This window comes from Stegodyphus dumicola, chromosome 1, assembly GCF_044657685.1.
Source record: "Stegodyphus dumicola isolate Sdum_Otavi_A_Nest chromosome 1, ASM4465768v1".
In the NCBI taxonomy this organism is placed as follows: Eukaryota; Metazoa; Arthropoda; class Arachnida; order Araneae; family Eresidae; genus Stegodyphus; species Stegodyphus dumicola.
Genome location: NC_140768.1, coordinates 292,367,527 through 292,395,116, shown reverse-complemented (window position 1 = coordinate 292,395,116; position 27,590 = coordinate 292,367,527). Strand labels below are relative to the sequence as shown.

The 27,590-nt window shown below is 34.7% G+C and overlaps 1 protein-coding gene across 1 annotated transcript in view; it reads left to right on the top strand.

Moving 5' to 3' along the window:
• LOC118193542 (teneurin-m-like) overlaps positions 1 to 27,590 on the top strand; it is an 826,904-nt gene that overhangs the window by 644,937 nt on the left and 154,377 nt on the right. Inside the window, exons 11-12 of the mRNA XM_085808642.1 lie at positions 9,396 to 9,590; positions 14,329 to 14,538. Of these exons, the coding sequence (XP_085664768.1) occupies positions 9,396 to 9,590; positions 14,329 to 14,538 (405 nt within the window). The remainder of the gene's footprint in view (positions 1 to 9,395; positions 9,591 to 14,328; positions 14,539 to 27,590) is intronic.

Below are 27,590 nucleotides of genomic sequence, written 5' to 3'. Positions count from 1 at the left end.
TATAAAAATTATTTAAAAGTAAATCATAAAAAATGGGTGAATTTTATTTTGAATGCGACTAAATTTCGAAATGGGAAAGGAATAATCAAATAAGTTTAATAAAAAATAGAGAATAATAAATATATACCAAACTCTATTAACATTGCGGAGCTAAAATTTTGAGAGCTAATTTTTTAAAAACTACTCGTGCAATTTTTACAAAAGTTTGGGGTAATTTGAGTCGTAGAATGGAAATATGGAAAAAAAATTGGTATGTTATTTCAGAAAAAGTCCGATTTCTCTATATGAGAACAATACTATATATGAATCTAAAACATATCCTAAGCCGCGCTTTCGAGACATGAAAACGCAAGTTGAATTTCGTCAAGCGGCCCAGTAGTTTTTTTCGCAGCATACTTCAATCAGTCATAGTCTTATTTACTTTTACATACATCTGGATGTTGTTATTATTCATAGTTTTCTTTCACTTTTAACAATAATCAAATTATCACTGCTATCTGCATTTTTCATTTATCATATAATTTGAACATAAAAAATGCCAAAGTTTTTTATAAACCGAAAATTGCCGTTATAGCTGAGCAAAAGTATATTCAAAATAGGAAAAATCAGTGTAAACTTTTAATAAAGCGTCTAAAACTGCATCTTTTACTAGCGATATTATAGTTTTTGCCTTATATAATTTTATCAAATTATATTTATTTATATACACAGTTGGCCATTAAAATTGCAACACCAGGAAGGCATAATCCGATGAAAGTCAAAATAACATAAAAGGAAGAGATTGGGATATGTAAATGATTAGCATTTCAGCGCATTTATAAGAGGCAGGAGGGAGAAGCGACATCTGAAGCACTGCATAAAATAAAAGTTGTGTAGTAGATTTCTTATTCGGAAAGCGCTTTGTAAGGTCGCGGTTTGCTCAAAATATCGTGTTATGTCTCGACTAAGAAGAAGAAATACAAGGGTCGGAATTCGATAAGAGGTAGGATAGTTTCCTATCGACAATGTGGATTATCGTTCCTACATATCGCCGGTAGCACAGGTCGACATCCAACCACTGTTATGCGAATATGGAACCAATGGGTTGCACTGAAGGGCATGCGAATTCTGAACGCCCTCCCATGAATAACGCCCGAGAAGACAGGCATATTGTGAAGTCAGCACTTGAAAAACCGTACGACCACATCACGGACCATTAGTGGGGGAAATGGGCATGTATGCGGCACGTCCAGCATCCCCTCGTTTGGTGCGTCGACGTTTGCAGCAGCGTGGACTATCAGCACAGCGACCATTACTTCGTCTTCCCTTGACAATGCAAGCATAGAGACGGCGACTCTGGTGCACTGAACGATAAAGCTGGATACAGGAGTGGCACAATGTTGTCTTTGTCTTTCTCGACGAGTCTCGGTTCTGCGTGCAGCAGTATTCTGATGGCCGTATACGTATCTGGAGGCTCCGATGTAACCGCACGTCGACTGCTTACATTCGATATCGGCACAGGGGCCCTGCACCTCATGTGATGGTTTGTGCAGTCATTGGCTATACGACAAGCACATCTCTGGTTCGGATTGACGGTAATTTGAACGCAGATCGGTACATTTCTGACGTCTTACGTCCAGTGACTGTGCCCTATGTTCAAGGCCTGTCAAGCGCTATCTTCCAACAAAATAATGCAAGACCACGTGTTGCACGTCGTGTTCTAACCTTCCTCGATACACAAGGTAGGGTATTCGATTGCTGCCCTGGCCTGCACGGTCTCGAGATCTGTCAACCATTGAAAACATACGGTCATGGGTTGGTGAGAGACTGGCCCGCTACCCCTCCTCAGCTAATACGGTTGATGAAGTGGGGCATAGACTCGAAGCAGCATGAAATGAGTTGCTCGTTTCTGTCATCCAAGCCCAGTTCGACTCTATGTGTAATAGCGTAAGGGCAGTTTTAGCTGCCAGTGGTGGCAGCTGTTTCTGCTAATTTCGCCCCCTATAAACTCCTAAACTGCTTGCAAATTTAATCATTTTGTCTTTCTACCATACTGTTTACGTACAATAAGTATCTTTTTTGTATTTGCTTTCCTTCATGGTATTGTAATTTTAATGGCCAGCAGTGTCTATGTATATGTGTATGATTTAAGTATTGAAATTAAATAATAATTGAAAAATGTATATTTCATTTTCGTATAAGTGTTATGTCTAATTAATTAAAATGTTATGTCATAATATGTTATCTAACTGTTAACGAGCTTAAAAATTCCTGTATTTGATTCGATAAAACTGAGAAATAATACACCAACAGTTACAGTAATTGACCTCATTCATTAAACAAGAAAAACATAACGGGAAAATTGCCAAATAAATAAATATTTAATTTAAATATTATTATTACTTACGAAAGTGCGGGAATTATAAATTCCTTTTCTATTTATTCCACACATTTCGAAAGATTGTTCTTAAAATAAGGGAATCTAGTTTATTAACAGTTAACGAGAACTTACCCAGAAAGATCTAGTGATACAGAATCTTGCCCAACTAATCTGCAAGCGAGAAATTTACACATAGAACATTTATCATTGTATCTACCCTGTAATTACATAACCTATATCATCAACGAACGTGAGTACAATTATATCCACACTGAAAACATTATTGTCGATAAGTACCCTAATAAATATATAGCCAGAATCACTGCCAATTAATTACATATATTACAGCGTTTAAGTGTGTGTTTGGTTTTGAGTTCTAAGGAAAACTCAATATTTCATTTACAGAAATTCAAATTTAATTTTATTTGTTGCTTTATGTTCACCATGGCATATATTTGACACACTAGAATATTAGACAGATATGATTTGGGAATGCTTTTGACAAAAAATTTGAAGGAAAACATTTGAAGTAACAGATTGGAGTAAAAGTAGTAAAAACTAAATTCAAGAAAACGGACACCTTTTACTCATTCTTTAAATCGGAGATATTCGTAAAAGCTACAAATATAACCTCTAGAAAGCAAGCAGGTTTCAAATATTGTTTCCTTCCATGTTGCTACTAATCTTCTTACCTTCTGGTATTTTGATAGCAAGTAGCCAGTGGACATTTCCTTCCCTCATGTCCGGATGAATGTATTGATATTACCCCAGAAGTATGTACTTTTTCGTTTTGCAGAATGGATGAAGACTTTCTCCCTAGTGCCATTTTGTAAAATGGTATTTTTTCTGGCGAGATGTTTTTCCTTTACTTTAATCTTAAAAAGTACCCTGGCTTGCGTGTTTCCAAAAAACTATTTTTAAGCTGGAAGGCTCGCCATACAACTACTGAACATTGAAAATTTAGTCGTGGGTTTAGTTACTGGTTGTGGAATGACTAAACAGTACAGCTTATTTCTTTTGCGGGCACGTTATGTAAACTAAAGATGATATGCACTAGAAAGATCAGTCCAGGAGTGAAGTGTATTTAAAATGGTGGAATAGTACAAGGTTAAAGAAGGCCATACTCTCAGTGGCTGAGTGGTTTCATCAATGGGTATTTTTTGGAGGGTTACATTATTTGTGATTTTCTTCATACACTAGCTCGGCAAAAAAAAATGTTTCAAAGTAGGTATCTACATCCTGAAACTACGAGTATGGTGTAATTAAATTGTACTATTCATTTAAACAATGGTAGCTTTATTAACATAAACTTGTATACTGGCTTTTAAATTATTACATTACTAGCGGAAGTACCCGATGCCAGTGAAATTAGATTGAGAGTAATGCATCTAACAACAGAGAGAACGATACCACTGTAATCTTTCTTTAATAACGATGCAAAAAATACCATTCATAGTCGTCCATTTTTCAGTCTGATGCGATATGCAACTCACATAAAAACTTCGATAGAAAAATAAACTAATTCTCTCTCATTATATCAGCAACAATGGCAAGTAGTTCTTAATGATTTTCGTCTTTTTGTTCAGATGATCATCAAAGCTCAAGCTCCATCCGATATTTCACGTATATTGAATACATTAGTCGATTAAATGTGGCAAAAAATTGATCATAACTCATCAGAAATCAATAATACGAACAAACACACAAACAGGCATTCTTTCTTTATGTAGAGAGATTTTATAAAATTTACAAATTTGCGATTAACAAACTCTACGATTTGAAAGCGGATCAGTAACAACACTTTTCGAAATAAGGCATTTTTGTTTGCAAACGCGCGAGGCGGTTGCCACTCGGAAAAATGAGTTCGAAAATTAGTATTTTTAGAGTTTTTGATTAATATATCGTCTGATTAAAGTCTTACAAAGATGGGAAACAGTCGAAATGGCTTCCAAAGAATTTTTGGAATCGGAAACAATGCATTTAATGTTTGACAACACTATTTCTTTCATTGTAAACCTTCAAAATTTTTTATTAACAAACTGTGGAATTTGAAAGTGAGCAGTGGCAACACTTCTAGAAATAAATCAGATATTTATCTTCAGCGTGCGTTACTGTTGCCACTCGAAAACATGAGAGCGAAAATAAGCGTTTTCAGAGTTTTTAATGATTACAACAGATGAACATACAACCTGTTCAATTATGAAACTACCATGTTCAATAGAGCTACTGCTCATTTCACAAAACAATATGCAATACAATGCACGTGAAAAAATTAAAATTCACATCGTACAGAATTCTGGTGTAAATAATAATTAGTGTAATAAGTCGAATTTACAGGACATATGTTGTCATTCACTGCTAACTCATGCTTCTGACTGTTCTGCATTTCAAATAGTTACAAAAACGATACAAATGAACAGCTTAGACTTTTTATCTACTCACGTTATGAAGAACAGGACTCGAATTGCGAAAGAGAGCTACAAAATCAGTTCGCAGTGACAATCTACTTGTGAACCCAACGCGGCGATAAAAGGCTTCATTAACCAAGTGGTCAATACAATGAAATCCATTGCATAGTTATGCATTTAATATAACATTATAAGCAAAAAAATCCGTTCTTCTCTTTTTTCTGTGTTCTGAAGTAAATGATGTCCTTGCATCTAAAGCCGGATGGGAATAAAACCAGCTTTTAAAAATTTCATTTCTTTTTGTTACATTCATTATTTTTAAAAACTTCATGACTGGATTCATTCTGTTTAAGAACACTCTTTATTCTAAATGTCTAAAATTTCTTTCTATTAACCCTTTGTTGCATGCAAATAATCTAGAGAAGTTAAACGAAAATGTTTGTATTTTTTCTACTTAAAATAACCTTAGTAATAATAAAAAAAATTATTTTATTCAAATTTCATTTTAAATAATTGCTACAGTTTGTTCACTACAGTGAACTACAGTTTGTTCACTACAGTGAACTACAGTTTGTTCACTACATGCATATATGTATATGCATACAAATCTCTTCCCAACGATTTACGGTCATTGCACTTGAAATCATTTCCTGCCTTGTTTGCAGTGATCATTACCATCTTCTAAATGGTAAATCTACAACTGAGATGCACATACAGATCCTCCAAAATACCTTCATTTCGTCGATTGTGATTGAATTCATTTTGCTACGATTTTGTAACCTGTACCTATTGGATTCAAATGTGAAATGTTCTAGAAATTCCTTGCCAAACATAAACATTTCCAATGGTGTTTTGGCTTGATAAGCAGTCCATTTGGATTTCAATTCACTCTTTTCGCTAGATCTTCATCTATACACTCAACAATTTTCTCAAACTGACATTTAAAATAAAATGCCTAAAATTACTAATTATGAATAAAATTAGCAATATTATATACTGTTTACTATGAGAAATTGTACTAACTTGGAAACAGAAGTAGCAGCCATTTTCCACATAGAAATGTTTAACTTAGTGATGCTATACAGCCATCTATGATCCACAGTTGAAAATTCTAATATTAAAGCATGAATAAACACATGAATGGAATCTGTTAAGGCATTTACAGAAGAATACACAAATTTTAACTTTTGTTTACTATAGTGGGCATGATGCAACAAAGGGTTAATTTTTCAAAAATGTCTTCAATGGAAATACTAATCTTAAAATAACTAAATTAACAACGTAGTAACAACATTTCCAGAGCTATAGTGCAGTATAGCCCAAGTAACATGTAATAACATAAAACACTTTATAACCATAACCGCATTTCATTTATTTTTTCATATGATTTCTATATTACAAAAGTTGATATAGTGAAAGTTTAAGATGGAGGATCATCATATTTCAAAAGACATCTTAAGAAGGATCCTTAACGCTGGATGAATGTCTATTTATTGTAACAAAAATTTCCAAAAATAGCATCATTAATATTGATGCTTCGCTTCAATTTAGTAAAGAATTCTTGGTAAGATGAAAAAGCACTAAACTTCAGCCTTGCAAAATTTATTAGTCCAAAGGGTCTTTGTCCCTGAAGAACTATTGTTTTCGTTTTGGCATTTTGCATTGAAAACTTTAAAAAGGCTGTATCACTTTTCAAATCGTTGCCACCAAATATTATCGGCCTGTATTATATTTGAAAAAATTAAATAATGAAGAATCTGCGTAAATGTAGGTATGTTTCTCGCATTGTGATTAAACAACGGTACCTAGAGCCATCCAATTTTGAATGACGTAATCCTACTGCAAATATGGGCATCTGAAAGCCCAAATTTAAAATTTAGAATTTGTTTTATTATCGATTTCATAGTTTGTAATTTTTGATTGACAAACTCTACGATTTAAAAGCGAGAAATGGCAACACTGTACGGGTGAAAAAACCTTTTTATCTCCAGCGCGCGGAACTGTGTATCGGAAATTCTAAAGATAGGCTCATTTTAAAATTATTTTGCGACATTATTGTTGAACTGAATTTTACGGTTTAAGTACGAAGAACGTGATATTTAATAAATAAAGGTAACACACAAAACGTTAAAAAAACGGCCCTTTGGAAATTTAAATTCTGAAGCCTTTCATATTTTTTCTTTCTTATTTTAAACTGGTTTTGTTTTCCTCCTGCTTTTCTAACCACTTTTAATTTTCTATGAGTAAGGTTTAACTATAAAATGAATCACTTAAAAGCAGTTTTGTTCAAAAAAGAAATATGTGGCAGTAAGCTAATTTTAATCCAAAGGCGCAATTTGCCCAGACTGACTATTAATTTCGTTTTGGCATTTTTCATTGGTTCACTATAAATGTCGATTCATTTTTCAAATTGGTGCTACCAAATATCAGGGCGCTGTATAATATTTAAATAAATTAAATAATGAAGCATCTGCATAAATGAATGTAGATTTTTCACATTGTAATAAAACAACGGTACTTAGAGCTATCCAATTTTGAATAACGTGCGTTTCCAACCGAACATCTGGAAGCCCAAATTTGAATTTTGAATTTGTTTTATTGCCTATTTCATATTTTGTAAAACTTTAAAGAATTTTTCATTAACAAACTCAACGATTTCAAAGTGAGCAAAAGCAGCACTTTACAAAAAAAAAAAAAAAAAAAAAAAAAAAAAAAAAAAAATTCATCTCCAGCGCGCGAGACTGTGTATCTAAAGATATGCTCATTTTAAAATTATTTCGCGATATTGCTTTTGAACTCAATTTTTATGGTTTTAAGCGCAACGAACATGATATTTAATAAATAAAACACACAAAACGTTAAGAAAAACGCACCTTTGGGCGTAATATATAATCTGAAAATTTTCAGATTTTTATTTTTATTCTGAGTGATATCAATTCAAATCGTGTGCGGTATGTTCATTTCAACTCAAAAGACATCATCCCCATTAACGATATCAGTATTATTGAGAAGAACACTCAAAATGACTCCATAAACGATACAGCGTTATCAGCTATCTATCAATGAGGTGTTTGAAAAGGGGCAACATTTGCAATATTAATGGTTGAAATAATAGGGGGTAAGAATTAGATCGACCAGAGGCCGAGCGGTAAAGTTGCTGAAAACTGGTAGTTCAGGACGAGGCTCGAATCTCGGCAAACTGGCTGGCTCCATGGACGTTTTCGTGGTTTTCCTCATGTGTAACGTGGATTAAAACCAGTTTCCCTTAGAAAGTTCTCGAGGAAGGCATCCCTCCTCTTAAGGCTCCTCTCGCCCTCGAGTGCTTTGCCATAATTAAATAAACCAAATCAAACCAATCCAGGTGAATAAATTTGTAAACCTGTGACAGACAAGGCTGCTTTCTAACTGAAAGATTTCGTCAATAAATAGAAAAAGCAACACTGAGACCAAAGTCCCCATTCTCTGCATATGTAAAAACTTTGTAGTAAGGTACACAATAACAGTTGAGATTTTGCTGAAAGTTTTGTGACTGGACATTGTCAATTGAAATAAAATTGAAATTGTGAAATATTGGCAATTGTTGACAAAAACAAAATTTCTTTTCTGAATAAGAGTTAATATCTGCCTCAAGAATGATTTGATTAAACAAAACGAAGCTCAGTGGAAATTGTTACAAATGACTATCATGCACCTCAAATTTTAATCCTTACCGTAATTCCACCCGACACTGTATTAAAGACAAAGTGTGTTTGGATGCCCGGACTCAAAATAAGCAAAGCAAAATAAACATTTATTCTTAGGCTTATGGATATAACATCTGACGTATAAAAATTTTAATTCCCAACATTGTAGAGACATTAAGTTATTTCGAAGCAGGAGAGATGAAAAATGAGCAATGCCCTCACCAGGACTCGAAACACGGACCTCTTGAACACGCGTCGAGGGTGCTGACCACTACACCACGAAGGCATGCTAAGAAGGCGGGAGAAATACCTTATAATATTAGTGAACTCCATTTTACACAGCTATTTTGCAAGAAGTCATCGTTACGAAAATCTCATTAGTTAAATTTTTTAATTGCGTAAATTGATTTAATTTAATCATATATTGCTACCGTTACACCACGAAGGCAGGCTAGGGAAGTGGGAGAAATACCTTATATACTCCCCTTTTTAAAGGGCGACTAGGATTTTAGGGGACCTTGTCGCCAAATCCTGGGTGCGGAAAATCATCATCCACCACAACCCTTTTTAGTTCGGGCGCCACTTGTAGTCATTAGAACTTTTCGGAAGCAGAAGAGATGAAAAATATGCAACCGCCTTCGCCGGGAATCGAACCACGGACCTCTGGAATACCGACCCAGCGTGCTACCGTTACAGCACGAAGGCACGCTAGGGAAGTGGGAAAAATACCTTATAATACGACCACTAACACAAGTAGTTTTATATTGAATCGGACTCCTGTAAAAGAGAAAACATGCTTTATGATATCAACTTACATAAAAAGAGTTCTTAGGCTTAATCTTCGTTTCATAGATGTGAATAAAAATAATCTTGAACTGCAATTTTAAATGAAATTGAATTTCTTTTCTTGGTTAATGTTACCTTATGTCACTTTCTTTGCTGTAGGCATTTGTCCAGTACTATGCAGTAACAGAGGTGAATATATTGGGGGCGAATGCGTGTGTAGTCCTGGCTGGAAGGGCAAGGAGTGTCAGCTTAGAGAGTACGAATGTGAGCGATTAGACTGTAGCGGTCATGGAGAATGCCTGGAGGGAGTATGCCGCTGCTTTCCCGGCTACAAGGGCACGCACTGTGAAACAGGTAAGTTTCGATGACCTATCGGAGATCATGTGTAATTGGGCGGGGATTTAACGAGGCCTCGCCGGTCGTAATTAGATAGATACCCGAGGCCATAGGGAGCTGTGAACGAAAATTGGAATCCTAAGCCAGTGAGATATACTTTTCTCTCTTTTCTATTACGCGGAAAGATTTGCTTGAAAAGACAGACCGAGATTCCTCAGTGTTAATCAAGTGCAAATGAATTCGCTAAATATATAATAAATTCATTACCATCATAGTTGTAATATTTGTTCTCCGAAATTAATGAACAAGTGTTTAAGAAATGTTCTCATGAAAGATAATTGCATTTAAGGATGTACTTTGCAGAACTGTGTGATATAGTAATATTACAATGTAATGCATATGATACTGTTAAACACAGTACACCTTATACATTTACCATACACTTAACAAAAAATCATCAAATTTAAGTAGGTTTCCTTCTGAATGTGTAGAAGCATTTTTTTTTTTTTTTTTTTTTTTTGAAGCAAGAGAGATGAAAAATGAGCAATGGCCTTTGCCAGGAATCGAAGCATAGACCTCTGAAATACCGGCTCGGTGGGCTGACTACTACACCACGAAGGAACGCTTGGAAGGCGGGAGGAATACCTTATATACTCACCCTTTTAAAGGACGACTGGTGTTTTAAGGGACCCAATCGCCAAATCCTGAGGGGGGAGAATCATCATCCAAAACCCTTTTAGTTCGGGCGCCACTGTAGAGATATTAGGTATTTTTTTGGAAGCAGGCAAGATGAAAAAGGAGCAAGCGCCTTCGCGGGGAATCGAACCTCGGACCTCTAGATACCGGCTCCGCGTGCATAACCACTACACCACGAAGCCACGCTAGGAAGGCGGGAGAAATACCTTATAAAAAAATGTGTCATATGAAATTATTTTTGTGATCGACCTTGTTTCATGGATGCATAACGATGTCAAATTTAAGAATAACTTCTTTTTAATGTCGGGAAGAAGCGAGCTAAGAAATGTTTTCTTTTATAACCGCCGTGCTCGACATAGCGGTTAGCGGTGCCAGTTGTCATATCGTTGGGTCCGGATACGAATTTCGGTAAAAGCATGGATGTTTGTAAGTGAGTCCCTTTGTGGCATGAAGGCGCTTAAAATATTGTAAAACTGAGCGCTTTTCCGAGAGGTTGCTGGTAATCTTTCTCTTGGACATTGTGCATCAAAATTGCGTTGGAGCTTGGAAAACTCGTGCTATTACCTATAAGGTGACTATAAGGGGATACGCGAAAGTCTTTCTTTCTTGACCGCAATGACCACAGAGATCTGAATTTGACTACATTCAGAGCAGGAGGATTAGCTCCATCACAATAAGAATTTTTCATAGGAATATAAATTATTTAATTAAACAACTGTGAATACAAAATTGAAGTGGAAATTTAAATACCATTTTTGGCAAAGCAATAATTTGCAGTTAGTCTCAATATGTTCCAAAAAATAATAATCTGTCACTAGATAATGATCAGTCATTGGCTAGAACATAATGAAAAGTTAAAATAAAATTTTATGACGCTCACCAGCGGCCGAGTGGTAAAGTCACTGAACACTAGTAGTTCGGTCCGAGGTTCGAATCCTGCAAACGGGCTGGCTGCATGGGCGTTTTCGTGGTTTTCCCCATGTGTAACGTGTATACGAGCCAGTTTCCCTTAGAAAGAGCTCCACGAAGGCATCCCTTCCCTTAGGCAGATAGCCCTAGTGAGCTTTGCCGTCATTAAATAAACCAAGCCAAAATTTTATGACTCGAAAACTGTCTAGATTAAGTGCAGTTATTTAAAAAGGAAAACCAGATAACATAATTGCGCTAACAGCTGACAGTTTCATTTGATTTTAGTGGGCAGCTAGTTTGGCTGTATGAAAATTGTTTTCTTCTCCAGTAGCATTCATATAACATTTCTAACTCAAATAGTCTACTTCCAAACGCTGCTTTCTGTAAGAAAGTTGTTCCTTGCGTGCATTCTTTCCTTGTTACTAATAATTTAACTATCCACAGATAATTCTCAGTCCCCACCCGTTTATTAATTTAAGCAAACAGTTACGTGCATAACATGTTATGCTTGTGTCTCTTGTATGATGGATGTGAATTATGGTTTGATTGATAACTCTATTCATACATGTTTTGTGAATTTAATTTTTCATTTGAAACAAATACTTTTATATTTTTAAAATAACTTCTAAATTTAATAGAGAAATTTCAAAATATTCACAAAGTATACATGCAGAATTTTAGACATACAATGAACTGAAATTATTTTCACCCATAATCTAATTAAGGCATTTAAATAAAGCTTTCCTGTAATTTTCTTTTAGTTATACTTTTACATATTGTTGTTATGCTGTGTAAAATTTATAAACATTTATTAATATTGTAAGAGTTACAAATAGTTAGAGATATTAATTTTACAAGCGTTAATATTATAAATCTTATAAGAGTGGATAAATTTTATAAACACGTTTTATAAAATTCACGCATTTTATTTATAAAACATCGAAGTAAGTGTATAAATAAGCATGGATGCACAGTGTTTTTAAATGCTGCAGCAGACTGCTGAAATGCTAATGAAACCAGTTGATAAATATTAGATTTTATTTTAATTAGTGATCACTTAAAATGTATACAATTTAGAAGCATTTTTATTAACATCACCGTACATTCATGTCATATTATCAAGTGTTCACTTATTGGTAAAAATCTATATTTTATTCTATTGCCAATTTGTCTGCGGAATATACTGAATTTTTTAGAAAGTAAAATTTATAAATGACATGTCGTGCATTTAATACAGTAAGGCGTATGAGTACAAAATCCTCTATTTAGCACAATTTTACTAAAGAATCAAAATTAGAGTAACGATGAAATCTTTATTTAACAATTTAAGAGTTTGCTTAACTCAGAAAGAACACAAATAGAATACAAATCAAAGTTACCTTACAAATCAAGTCCTTACAAACAATTAAATCGAAGTGTTTACAAGATTCTCATTTATAAGCTTTAAATATCTTCAGGCTTACTTATTGGGCAATATTATGAGGAGTATATTCCATAAAAGAAGATAACATACTAAAAAACGCATGAACCACAAGTGCAATGTTAGCACAAAATCTTTTTAAGACTTCTGCATCTGAAAACTTAAGTAGGATCCCATTCTCGCCAATATATCGTTTGGCGCTCGTTTGTTTTTGCCGTTGCCGAGTTTCATTATACAAAAGTGACACTAATTTATTCTAACAAAAAATTCCGTTCAGTTTTATATACAAACTTGATGTCCTAAGGGTTCTCTAGATAATGGTGGACGTAGTGCTATACTAATTAACCGTATGGTAGAGGCATAGTGTCCACGCCCCCCCCCGCGTTCTTTATTCTTATACAAACTTGATGCGACTGTAGTAATAATAATAATAATTTTAACATATTTGCTACATACATAACATTTCTTTAATCTGGTAAAATTTTTAAATCCTTCTGCCCCTATCCCTAAGATTAAAAACTACCTGACTACTTGTTATAAAGAACCTAAAAATGTTCCGCACCAACTGTTTGCTTCTAATCAGAAAGTAAATTGCAAGAATGTGGTTAATTTTGAGATCAGAGCTAATCTGTGAGCGCGTATCTTTGAAGCAAGCAACTATTATAACATATTGCTACGAATTTAGTATTTAGATAGATAATTTTAATAGAATTATAGTTAAAATTGTTGTATTTCCCAGTGCGATGCAATGCGAGACAGTTTTAGAGAAAGCTATGCTGGAAAAGTAAGAATACAAGAGCACGTTCATTTAACATTCAATAAATGGGTATCTGGGTAATTTGTATTGAAACTGAATAAATATAATTGACCACTATGTTAGCTATAACCGCTAACATATATATACGTATTTATATTGTTTTCCAGAAATTTCCGGAAGTAGAAAGTACGAGAAATATTGCGCGATCCGTTGAGAGTAAGAAACATAATGTTGATTGACTTGGATTTTATTGAATTATTGGAATAACGTTGATTGACTTGAATTTTATTGAATTATTGGAATTATTGAAATCTATAAAAGGTCCGAGAGAGAGCGTTTTAGTTAAAAGTTTCGTTGCTTTAGGTACTGTTGTTGTGAATTGTTTAGTTACGCGTAAACTGGGATATCAGAGTTAGCTTTCTCTTTAGATGCGCTTTGCATTGCTTTGTATTAACGTTTTTAGTAGTTTGAAGTATAACTACTGATTATATTACGAGATATTCTGAACACTTGTACCAAAATCTCTGAAGAAAATTCCAGAGTTCTGACGTATTTCTTTTGATCAGAATAAAATGTATTAACCTATCATCGGACTTCTGCATTCAATTCATTACGAACCCTTACGCACGCAACAATACTGTTACATGCGCAAAGGTCAGAGGGGTTGAAATAAGGGCATGTTGTGATTAATTCATGCTTAGTATGAAAAATTTGGACTTCGACGGATAATCCATTCTAGGACATTCTTTCATTTGGGTTAGTGTTTTATGTTTAGAATTATAATTCTTCTAATTACATATGTCAAAAAATGTAAACATGTATATATGCGCAATTTATTAAGAATAATTATTCAATTAGTTCAATTTAACAACAATTTATTCTGTGTTGAATGCTTCTCATACTTCCATTACATTTGCCATGACTTTTATTTTTCGCAACTATTTCGTTCAAAACCACTTTCTTTTCCTTACCAGTGGACTGTCTGGATCCCGACTGCTCAGACCACGGCGTCTGCGTATCAGGTTTATGCATCTGTCGTAAAGGTTGGAAAGGGAACGACTGCAGTGACCCGGACACGGATGCTCTGCGATGTTTGCCGGACTGTTCAGGACACGGGCAATTTGATCTGGAACTCCAGAAATGCATTTGCGACGAGCGATGGACCGGATCGGATTGCTCTCAAGGTAAGTTCTCTAGAAGAGACTTTCTGAACTCCAATGCTTGTGCCCGTTCGAGTCACTGGTAATTAATTCGCTTGGCGGTATTTGTGAAATGTAATCCGTGTTAATCTTTGCAGAATGTGACAGGGTTGGCAGGTTTTGTAGTTGATGGCATTTGGCCGGATTGTTGACCACCAGAATGTTTGATTCTCTAGTCTAAACCTGATAGTAAACACTATGGAAAGATGAGAAGCATTATAACTGAGAGTAAGAAAATAACGTTGATTGACTTGGATTTTATTCCGTGATTTACCTCAACATCTCCTTCCTGTCACAGTATTTATATAGACTGGAAGGTTTTACGGATTTAATGGCATACTGAATATTTGCCGAGTTTATCCGTAGACTGAGCACGAAGTTTAATTTCACAGTTCATATTTTATAATGTCCCGTAAATAGATAAAACAGTGTCAAATTTTCGAAAATTTACTAATAATAATTACAGGCAAAAGTAATAAATGTCTAAGAGTAATAAACTATTATTATATAAATATAATAAATGCCACAGCAAATTAAATTTTTGGCCTTTTTGCTTAACAAAATGCTTTTATACAAAAACAAGTTTTAATAGCTGAATACTGGCAAATTCATTTTAACATTTTCATGATTAGCTGCTAGTTTAGTCCCTCAAAAAAATTAAGTATTCTTTTTTTTTTCTGTTTATTGTTCATGTCGTTCATTTACTTGCAGCTGAAGTAGACGATAGTCGAGATGGTTTGAGTCGCTAAAAGAGCTTCTACTGAAGTAAAGGGTTCACCAGCGGCCGAGCGGTAAAGTCTCTGAATACTGGTAGTTCGGTCCGGAGTTCAAATCTCGGAGAATTGGCTATCGACACTAATTAATGCCGATACTTTTGTACTTTAAGAAGAAGCCTTCCTGATGTTAATTCTCTTGTGTCTGCATTACGTACGGCAGTGCTATAGATTCACCTCATTTTACCGAGAAATCTACGTTCAAAGATTTTATACGTTTGAAATAAGTATTTTACACGTATGGAAAATATTAAGTAATAATTATAAAGATTTTAGGGGGAAGTAATAAAAAACCTGTTGCGAATTCGAATCATGGATCTTACACTTGCCAGCTGGACATGCAAAGCCCTTACACTACGCGAACATGCTTGGGGAAAGGCAATAATTCTTTACATTCTCCCCTACGTAAAAAGCGACATTCCCCTTTCGGTCGTCATTAACTATTAGATGTGGAATCAGTAAGGTTGTAATGTCAAAAATCAGCTGTGTTCTGGCCGAGTTTCGAAACATGCATCTTCCATGTGCTAACCATTCTTCCATTCGAAACATGTATCTTATACAATTTACACTATAGTCACCATTTCTTTCCTGTGTGTTTCGGAAGGTTGAATTTTAAGTTAAAACATGTTAAACGCTTGAACTCAATAATTTGAAAAGAATTTGAGTCATGGCCAGTAGAAGCACTAGAAGCAACGCTTGTACAATCGCTAGTAGAGAAAAGAATTGTGTCACAATTTCATTAGACTTTGTGTCGCCAGAATCAGTTTTACGTTATCAGTTTTACGCCAGCATCAGTTTCACGTTAAATCAGTTTTATGTATCAAATTTCTAATTCTTTCGAGAGATTCTCTAAATATAATTCCATATTTAGAGTTTATCTGAGTTAATTCTTGAAGAAATCTTCTCCCATTCATTTGTTAAAACGGTTTGGATAAACTGTACAAAATCTGAATTTATATTCTGTAAGTATTGTGTTAATTTATCTAACAGTTAAATTTTGAGTTAAAGATACTGTGCTAACTCTTCTTAATTTCTAGCTTACAACTTCCGGCCAGAACGTATTTTTAGAATCGCGTTTGAATGCAAATGAGGAGAAGTATTTAACTGTGAAGTCCTACTGATTTCGTTAGAGAGAGAGAGAACCAGTGATTCTGACTGGCGCGCGTTCGCCTTTTGAGGTTACTCTCTCTTAAGCTACTATTACGCTCGACCGTAGGCCCTTGATAGCTTCGCCATTATTTAGCGTTAAGGGGCCAACTCTGTTAGAATCTTGATAGCTTCTGCTATATCTTTTTAGTTAAGATTAATTCAAGCTCGAGTGGAGGCTTTATTGTAAAACTCCAAGAAGGAGTTCTGTGAAATTAATTTAAAATAATAAAGGGTTTTTAACCCTTCCCAAGTTTTATCTTCTGTCTCACGAACTCAAGCGATTATTCGTTTACCAGTTCTGAAGTTTCCTCAACTTTAGCTATAGGAACTTTAGCTATACACTTAGGAATCTTAGAACTCAAATATCAGATATCAAGTTATATTAAGAAAACCAGCTTCAAGATTTTAAAGTTTTAATTCTGTTTTTGTTTACTAAATTTCATACTTACTGCTTTATTTAAATAAGTGTAATTTAAAAAAAAAAAAACGTTTTTAAATGCCTTTTTCAATAATATAAGATTTAAATTTTACTACAGCTAGTTTTAATATTAAGTAAGGGGTTACTTTGGTTCTTTTGCATTAGATTTATTTGGTTGCTTGGAAAGTAATTTCGTTGTTTTATAAAAATGAATGAAAATTTTCTTATAGTGAATAAATATCTAATGAATTATATATTGTCCATTCTGGTCCAATACCTTTCGCCAGCTTTTTGACAGTAAAATGATTCCACGCTCATATTTTTTTTTTTTCTTTTTTTTTTTTGCTGCCAAAAAAGGTGATTTTTGGCCTTTTCATCTGAAGTAAAGCTTTTACAGTCTAAGCAATTTTGTAGAGACAGGATCAAATAATAATCATCAACTGAGGAATATTGTGGGTGTGGCAATATATTCCAGCCATGCTGTGCAACCTGTTGGCGAGTTAGCTGAGGTCTCGCATTATCTTGGTGGAACAATACACCTTTCCTATTCATCGATTCTGGCCTTTTCTGTTTACGTGAATCATTCATTTTGTCCAGCTGATGGCAGTACAGTTCCGAATGAAACTTTATGTTGTCCGATAGAAGCTCAAAAAAAAAAAAGATTCCTTTAAAATCCCACAAAATGGATATCATCATCTTTTTTTTGATGAATATAGAATTTCGCAGTGTTTTGAACCAATTCATCTTTTTTACTCCACGAAATTTTTACCGTAAGAACTTGATGAACCCATATGTCAAGCTTTGAGATTAAACCTAGGCGTTTCATATAATCATGATATCGATGATGATTTGATGAGTTGTCATTCGACGGTTTGCATCAGTTAGTGCCTTTATTGTGTCTTCATCAGACTTAAGTGGCCTTAAAGAACATGGTGTATCTTCAAGGTAAAAATTGCCGAGTCGAAATTTTGAAAACCAGTTTGAGCACTGGAATTCTGTCAATACATCTTCTCCATACACATCGGATAATTTTTTCTTGCTTGAATAACATTTTTAATCTTTTCAGTAGCAAAAAGAAAAAATATGCCGAAAATGTAGCTTTTATTTTTCAATATTAGAAAGAGCATTAACAAGAAACAATTTTGCAGAATCAATCGAACTTTTTGACAGGCAAGCCTTGCTATATCAGCTGTCAAAATATATAATGATTGCGTGGTTTAAGTGTAAGCCCTCTGTTGGGAAAAACAAAATTACTTTCAGAAGAACCCAACGTAAAAAACATACGAAATTCGGATTCAAGATGCATCCATTGAAAAGTTAACTTTTTAATATACATAACCTCCCCTTTATACTGTACAGACTTTTAGAAATTTTTACTGTTTATATCATGAAACCTTGTAGTAAAGAAATGCAAGTCTAAGTTAAACATTTAAGTAAATAAGATTTGCATCGCCTTTTCTCAAACATACGATACATGGTGTGCGAACAGAAGTAAACATTCAAGAATAAATTCTTTCTTTTCCCATTATGACGCCAATAAATCACGATCACATAAAACACATTTTCTATAAAAATGACTTTAATTCTCAACAGACTGCAAATATCTCTTTCTGAAACGTATAAAAATATGCAGAATCGAATGTGGAAACGTACTTCGACGCATCGAATTTAATTACTTGCGGCAGCCGTTCCGTCTGCAAATACGAGTACACAACCGAACGACGAGTGTTTAGCGGGAAAAAAATCAGTATTTGCACAGCTCTGATAAATAATACGGCTTATTTCTGAATGTAGGTTTTTATTGCTTTCTTGTGTTTAATTGCTTCGGTCATTAGCGGGACCAGAAGCGAAAAAGAGAAGTGTGAATTACCATCGAAATTTACTACACGTGGCTGCGCAATGAGTAATTTTTCAAACTATGGTCAATATTTTAACTAGGATTGTAGTTTTTGTTTTTCAGAGAAACATAATGAGCTCTCTTTATTTTCTTTGATGGATTGACATACACTGGGAACTTATTGCTCACAAAGTATCACACATTGCGTAATATTTGGGTTGAGCTGTCGTGAAATAACGGAAAAGTCTTTATTATGGTGGGTTTTTTTTTTTTTTTTTTTTTTTTTTTTTTCCCTACTGATTTTTCTGAAATTTGGGAATTTCCTACTGCTTTATTAGCTCATTTTGCAAAGTTTATTGTTAATCAAAATTTTATCTCATATAAGTTGGATCTTTTCTGCACCCCTGCTTTATACCAACTCTAGCAGAAATCCAGATAAAGTGGGTTTAAATAATGATAATATAATCTTAAAATAAGAACTTAGCAACTTCAGTTAGAGCTTTGTAGTTCTCAGATCCTTCTCCGTGTTAGAGCGCTGACTGTGTTAGAGCGCTGTTTGTGAGTTCTAGCTATTGACTTATGCTCGCAGTTACGTTAGAGAATGCGATAGCATGAGAGTTAGATTCTTAGTCTCTAATTTAATATATCCATTCCATAAATAACTGAAATAATGTTACTGTACCTCAAGAAGTGTCTGTTGAGTTTCTGTTAATATTTCAGCTCCGTAGCTTCAAGACGAATTAATAATAAATATCTGAATTGATTTTTACAATTGTTGTCATTACTTCAGGTTATTGAATTCTAGGTTAGAAATGGAACTAGAATTCTAGGAATTATGGTAATCTCGGAAGATTATCATACTTCCTAGAATATGTGATGTACTATCCTAGAATGCATCTGAGTACAGTAGTCTGGGAAGTTTACTCAGTGTTAAAGGTAAGTACACCGAGATTGAATAAAAAGTAGTGGCGAAGCATCGATTGCTTTGAAAAGTTCTGAAAAGATTTTATTACCATTACACTTACAATCTCTCAACATGATCAGCACGTCTACTTCAGCTGAAGCCCGACAGTGACCGCCTCAGGACACCCGTGACATTTTTTCTACTATTGGAATGGGTCCTTCACAATGGTTCCTTCATTTTGGAAAATACATCATAGTCACATGGACTTGTACAGGATAAAAGCGGCACATATTCTCATACTTTCCACTACTACCATCACAGGTAGCAGTAAAAACACGCGCATCGCGTTGGAGGATGGGTTCATATGTCATTTCAGCTATCATCTGCTTACAGCACCCTGGAGAAAGCGACGACACCTATTGGTGATGATTCCGTATACAACGTTTGATTTCCTTTACTTTTAGGAAATTAGTTGAGAAATATAATTAATACACTCTTCATAATTTCAGTAACACTGGGAGTCCTGCGACACGCTGATCACTTGTTCAGGCCATATGCTTATGCTGCTCGGGGCCCACGGTCAAGAAAGCAGATTACGGGCACTGCAAGCTTTGGCCCATTAGGGCTGTTACGCCACTGAGTTGAGTTAATTTCAGTAACAATGAAACTGCTGTATAGAAACGGTATACAAATGGTAGATATTTTGTTAATCATGTTACCACCCAGTATTTTTAAAATATCCTTAATAGTTTTATTAGTATATTACAACTTCAAACAGTGTAATATTACAATTTCAAAAATAGCTTAAATATTCGGCATACTTAGCAGGATTCGTGGATTTCTATTACAAATACTTTCCGTTATTTTTTGCTGCCCCAGTGACGAAAAGCCAAAGTTCTGATGAGGCTGAACTAAGCATTTTATGTAGATTATTTTTATGTCAGGTATATTTTCTTTAAACAAGTAGATGTTTGATAACATGAAAAATGTAATATTTTAAGAGCATTTGATTTCATCCATTTGCGATTAAGCGCAGTTTTTTTTCATTCTTATCAAAGTAAGGAATCCTCACTGACATTAGGCTGTTCTGAAACTTAAAGTCTGTAAAATTTTCCGACGTTTGTACATCACACCTTCTTCCTATTACAGGACTAGAAGTTCTATGCAATCCAAACTTCATGAAAATGAATACGAGCATAACTCAGTTTCTGACCGTTGGCTAATATTATTTTCCATTTAAACCATTACTTGATTCGATTTTAAATTAAAGACTGATTCCGCTCAAGAATGTGACTCTACTATAGCGTCTTCAAACGGTAGCCAGCTCCACATAATTTTTACTTTGGCAAAACATTAGAACAAATTTTCCTTCGATTTTGGTTTTAACTGTGACCAGACTAGTTTCAATTTTCACAAATCTCTAAACGGTGCCCCATTACAATATACACGCCATCTTTTTGAAAACGTATGTTCATAAGCCTCCCAGCACTGAGGTATCGTAGCGAAAGCTTTGATTTCCGTAAACACTATATGAAATATACAAATATTTTTAGGATAATGCAGTTTTACCAGTGCAGCTTTCAAAATTATCCAATATTTTAAAATTTGGATATGAATTTAAGGACATTTAAAAAGGCTCTATACAAAAATCTTCTTTTTATATTTAATACGAAATGAATAATGCATTTCGTTTTGAAAGTAACTCCATTAAAATGTCCATACGTGGAAGAATTTTAACATACTCTTTCCACTTAAATATCTTACGTTACATAATGTAACCATCATGTACATAATGTAATAATTACATTAGATAATGGAATGTGTAATGTTAATGTAATCATCCTAGTGAATACCATGATTACATTAAAATTCTAGCTCAAGTCTATAGCACACTTGGGATGCTACGAAAATTAACTCACCGAGTTCAGCTAAACCCACTCGATAGAGATTTTACAATTCTGACAGCAATCTTCACAGACAAGGCAGCAAAATGACGGAATAAGCTCCAATAGATTCGCGATTGAGATTGTATCTTATTTTTAAACTACGACGCTTGTCATTCATTTACATAAAGCTCCAATCTGAGCACGTACGATACACCAGCCAAGAAGCATAGGAAAATTACTAATTATTAATAGATTTTAACTATGATTATCACAAAATAAGTACGTTTTAATATAGTAATAATTATAATAATTTGAATTCGAAAACACGGGTGTTTAACTGTGTGTATCATCACTAAATATTTTTGGGAATCGGAACATAATAATCGAAATCTCATTTACATAATGATTTTCTTTTGTCGTCAAGTAAAAAAATTTAGTCTGTTAGTTTATTCTGAATAGGAAACATACAATTTAAAAAGAAAGGCATAGCACCTTAAAATTTCTTGGCTTTGTGCAGAAAGGCCATACAGTTCTAAATACCTCCTTCCTTTCATCCCCTTGTCCATTAATGGCTGGATCTCCCCCTTTCTCCATTACGAAACAATAGGGCATTACTATTCAAGACGATCGATCCACCCAACCTCTCTCCACTGACGGCATTTGACCACCCTTTGGAAGCGGGTCGCTTCAAGGTGAGTCCTAATCATTCCACGGATCGCAAGTTCCAATCCCTATTCAGCACTCACCGCAAAAAGAACCGATTAAATTTGCCTAATCATGTGTTAATTTCTTTCTCCGTAATGAGAGGACCAGCCATCCTTTTAGTTATCACCAGATCCTTAATTATTAATTCTGTTTTTGCATTTTACGTGAATTGCTTCGAAAGGGATCGTTTTCTGTAAGAAGATCTTGTTAAATCTATTATGCACTCAAATACTAAGTTTAATTTTAAAATTAAATCCTCCGAGGAATATTTTATTGTCCTTACATGCATTTGTATACGGCATAGTGTTTAAAGAGAATGTTCACACATTTCGTGGAATATGTACACAGCCTTCTATTTATTTGCATATTAAATATTAAAATTTTATCAATAATGTTAGATTTCTCTGGAATTTTTTCCAAGTTTCTTTTCTTACTATCATTTACCTATAAAAGCATTCTGAAGTTTCTTTCTGTTTTCCTGATAGATGCTTTTTATTTTCGCCATTTTCTTTCTTGAAACGGACAAAACAAAGTTCTATTTAACCTTCAGAATTATAGTACTGCAAGTTACATATGGTTACGCCTATCCACTTTACTTATTATGAGTTCCTTAATATTACTTACTTATTATTAGTTTAGTTCTTTGGCATGTCCCCTTGCCTGTAACATGCAATGCATGACATAATTTACTCCAGGAATCAGGAACCAAATTCAGATTTCCTTTTCTTCTTATATTTTTGTATAAACTCTCCGTTTAACAGGATCCCGGTGTAACAGATTTAGTACAAAAAGAAGGGAGCAAGAAAATGTCTCTTGAAACAAAATCGTTAGCTTAATTTACCGATTCGCTTCATTCTCTCGTCCACATTTTGCTCATGTATGTCTTCTACATACATAGCTATCAATTTTATTTAATTGTAATTGCATAATATATTCTATGTGACCTCTTAAAATAAAGAAGACTTATTCAAATGCATTAGTTTAAATGTTGAAAACATTAAAGTAAATTGAGACGTTTAAATATATTCAGCTGCGTCAGCTATTTTTGAAGCCAAACGAAATACGATTTCTGGAATTCGTAAAGAAGTACCGTTTGCACTGAAACAGAGCAGGAGTAGTTACATACGTATAACGGAGGAGATTATGACTATTCTCTGATCGTTTTAAAAATTAAAGGCAATTTTTGCCATGTGTTATGTTCTAATAATTCGAAATTATTTAGTTCGACCACAGGGAAGGTAACCGATTCTTTTTCTGAGGCACTCTGCCATGAATTCCTGTTCTCTGCTTTAGTGCCCGAATTAAACACGATAAACTGTTAATAACAACCGAGACTGGATTGGTCGAATGCCCTGCAAATTAAGATTTTTATTTCGAAGCACATTTTTCCCCATTGGCAGTGGCTTAACCGATTTAGGCTTGGCCACAATAGTTCGACAGTCTCATCCGCGACCATGAGAACAAACATGTGCCATTCAGACCGAATTATTCTCAAAATAGGGTGTAAGGATGGGAACTTTCTTTCCCTCCAGCATATCTCTTTCCGGAGAAGAGAAGACTTTCACATGACCTTTCACGTCGCAGCAAGTAATAACGCCTCTTTTGGACGAGTCTATGTGTTTTAGCAGAATGCCAGCCACGGTTGCGTTTGAGACGGTCGAACTATACTAAGGTCGTAAGTGGCGGTCACTTAATTGTAGAAGCACCTAATAGATGGGCCACCGTTACTTCCTATGAGGGGACGGGCAATTACAGCCATGCATTCTCCGGGATTCGAAACCCTATCCTTCGGTATTGCAGTCGGCTGTTCTATCCACTATACTGTCTGCGCACCATTTTTGGAAGGATATAAAGACTATATCCCGAAGTCTTTGTATTTCGAGGGAGGCAAAGAATTAAATTCATCCTTCCATTATTGTTCAGCGTATCGAATCCACCAATACGAAAATTTGGATTTTGACTATGGGTAAAAGCGTGACTGATTTTTTTTACTTCTCGTTTCAAGCACCTTCACCCTTCAAAACGTTTATATTTTCATGATGTAGAATGTACTACACACATGTTTTGAAATTTTATTTTTTTATCATTTTTGTCAAAATTATGAATAATAAATGATTAAACCATGGTGAGTGTCCTAGAATCTAGCAACATAAGACTAAAAAACGATAAAACAAAACAAATATGTATATTATAGGGTGTTAAAACACCTTTAGTGAATTACAGTAACTCTGAAAATCTTCGTAATCATCATTTGGAAATATTAAAATTTTAATTTATACAATGTTATGTCAATTAAATATGCTATTAAAGAATAAATCAATATTTAAATTTTAAGATGTGCGTTTATTGCTTTAAATTACCCAGCTCCATACATAATGCAGTTATAATTTGAAATATAAATTAAAGATATTATACTCCGTCAAATCGTAGCATTTTGTAAACTAGCAGTTTACCATACTACGTAGGATATAAATTAGGGATCTTATGTCTCTGCAATACCAATCCTAGTCGAGTGGAGCCCGGGTAGGGAGAAACCAGAAGATCTGTTATTGGTAAGTGTGGGACTGGCGGCAATAAATGATACAAAAAAATGCTCTCCAAGGTAGCGTGTTGCCTGATTTCCTGCCTCCCGCCTTCCAAGGAGGATTCTAGGATGAGGAACAGGCCGCGTTGTGTCCTCAGTATTGTGACGGTACGCATAAACAGGGACAGAGAAAAATAGACGGAGCATATACTCATACAGGTATTGCTCCGTCACACTACTGTACAGGTACGCGTAACTAACAGTACCCGTTTGCTTACTATTTTGGTTTAAGCGGTTAACACTTCCTACTAGAAGATGGAAGATCAGTTTGAATTTCAGTGACGGCACAGTTGCTATCTACCTTATCTGGCTCGAAAACAAATTAACATTCCTTACTTCGGCATCTCAACTAAAGTGCGGTTAACGATAGGATCACAATCTAGATTTGCTGGAATGAGTCTTATTCCGCCTTCCATTCGCCTTTTCAAATGAAAAAGAATGTAAGAAATTATCGCGCTTTTCCTATGCATACTGTCGATGTGTACGTGGCTAGTACATCCAGCTATCGACTGTGAGATTTGTGGTTTGGATCCCGGTTAGGGTACAGTTGATTTTGTACGTGTTTTATTCCTATGAAACCTAATTTTCTTTACAAAACTTATTTCTGTTTTTATTTTTCAACCAAACTTCGCTATTTCATGCATGTCTGATATACAGATTCCCCAAGCTACCAAAGCCATTAAGAAGATAAATATTAACATATCCCTTTAATTATGTGGTATAATTATTTTCGTATACTGCTTTCTGAAGCTCAATTCACATAAACGAAACCGTGGATAATATAAAATGCTACATACGACAGCTGTTAAAAAAATGACACTAATATGTTTGCTGAAAATATGTCGCAGTAACTTTAACTAACCAAGTTTACCGCATTATTGCGCTATATGGGAGCGATAAACTTCTCCATATTTACGAGTTATGGCATTAGATGAGAGAACGTTATTATAACAGTTTCTACATAAATGGCGCAATGAAAGTATAAGTAATTTTCATCGTGCCTTTAGCTGAAATAAATGCCACTTATAACAAACCATAAGTAACCAAAACTTTATGCAACGTCTAAATAAAACAGCAACAGAAACGTATGGAATAGTCCAAAAAACAATGCGGTGAATATGCTCTTCTCAGTCTATAATTGATGTCTCAGACTGTTAAGTAAGAAGGAAAGATTAAATTTTGGATTTAGATTTGTTGGATTATTAAAAAAATATACTGGGGTTATTATGCGTAAGGAAAGAGATGACAGCGTAAAGAATTATCTGATGTGAAATATATAGAACTTGCTTTACATTCCAGAGCAAATAAATGACTAAACTGTTTGTCGCTATTTGAAACTCGGTCGAACTACCGGTGTTCACAGATATCAACAATTAGTGGGCATGATAATGTAAGAAGTACAGTTATTTATATCAGATTCCTCAAAATAATAAATTAAAATTTACAGTTATCCGTCAGTTTTGATAAAACTGCTAGATAACATCCGATGAGAATGTTAAGAATGCCACTTTTTCATGTCATCATCAAGAAAAGGCACAGCCTCATGTGGTAAAGATTGGCACATTGCTGGCAAAAAATAATACTAGATGTATTTTTCATCCAGCTGTCCAACCGGGTTAGCGACGCTGACTGCCATACGGAAGGGCCTGTGTTCGAGTCCCGAAAAAGGCACGGATGTTTGTAAATGTATAGTAACTGTGCGGCAATGGAGCACTCTAAATATCCGTCGAGATGGCTTACCAACGACAGGCGCGTTTGACTTCTTGCCACAATGAATGTCGCGGATTTGTGCTGACCTTTGTCAGACAAGTGAGATCGGTAATGACAGCAGCAACATTTTTAATCCAGTATATGTCTGAGATCTTGCCACAAAAGACTGTTTTTTTTTTCAAGTTTTTGTACTGAAATCTCACATATGAGGAACGCATTATGAAACTTACAGAAGCGATCTTAAATGGCATCATGTAAATGTTCCTTCATCACGTGTTTAACAAATGGAAGAAATTTTTGTAGAAGTATATGCCAATAAGTGGTGATTATTTCAATAATAATCATTGAAGGTGAAATAAAATTATTCCTGAAAATATACAGCTTAGGTTTTGTTGAAAAGCCTGCGTCTACCCTCATGTTCTATTAATATACAACAAAAACCGTAACATCTCATTTTTACAATAAATTGTATGATGTGTGTATTACGAAATCGAACTTGTGGACTTGTGTATGCTAGGAAACAGGAGCATACCCTAAAGAAAATTTTAATTAAATGCGCACCATAAGGCGTTGTCAAGAATAGCCAGGGCAACACTAAAGCATACTGTATGCTGATTTTACATTTATGGGGTAGTTCATGCTTTTTTTCTCTCTTGCTTTTTCAGAGGAAAAAGCTTACCAGTAGCTGAGCGGTACAGTCGCTGAACTCTGGTAGTTCGATCCGAAGTTTGAATCCCGGTGAACGAGTTTGCTGCATGGGTGTTTTCATCTTATTCCACGTGTATAATGAATATATGAGACTATTTCCTGTAGAAAGGCCTACACGAAGTCATCCCTTCCTTATGCATATAGTTCTCGAGTCTTTTTCCACAATTCAATACTCCAAACACTCAGGCTGAAAATTAAGGGACTTTAATCTGTTAATCTCCCCATCAGTGTCGAAATTAATAAGATTGTTGAAGACTAGTCGTTTGACCTGGTTTAAATCCCGGCGAAACTGCCGCCTGCATGTGTGTTTTCTCTTTCTCTAAACATAAATACGCGCCATTTTCCTGTGTAAAGGCTTCCACA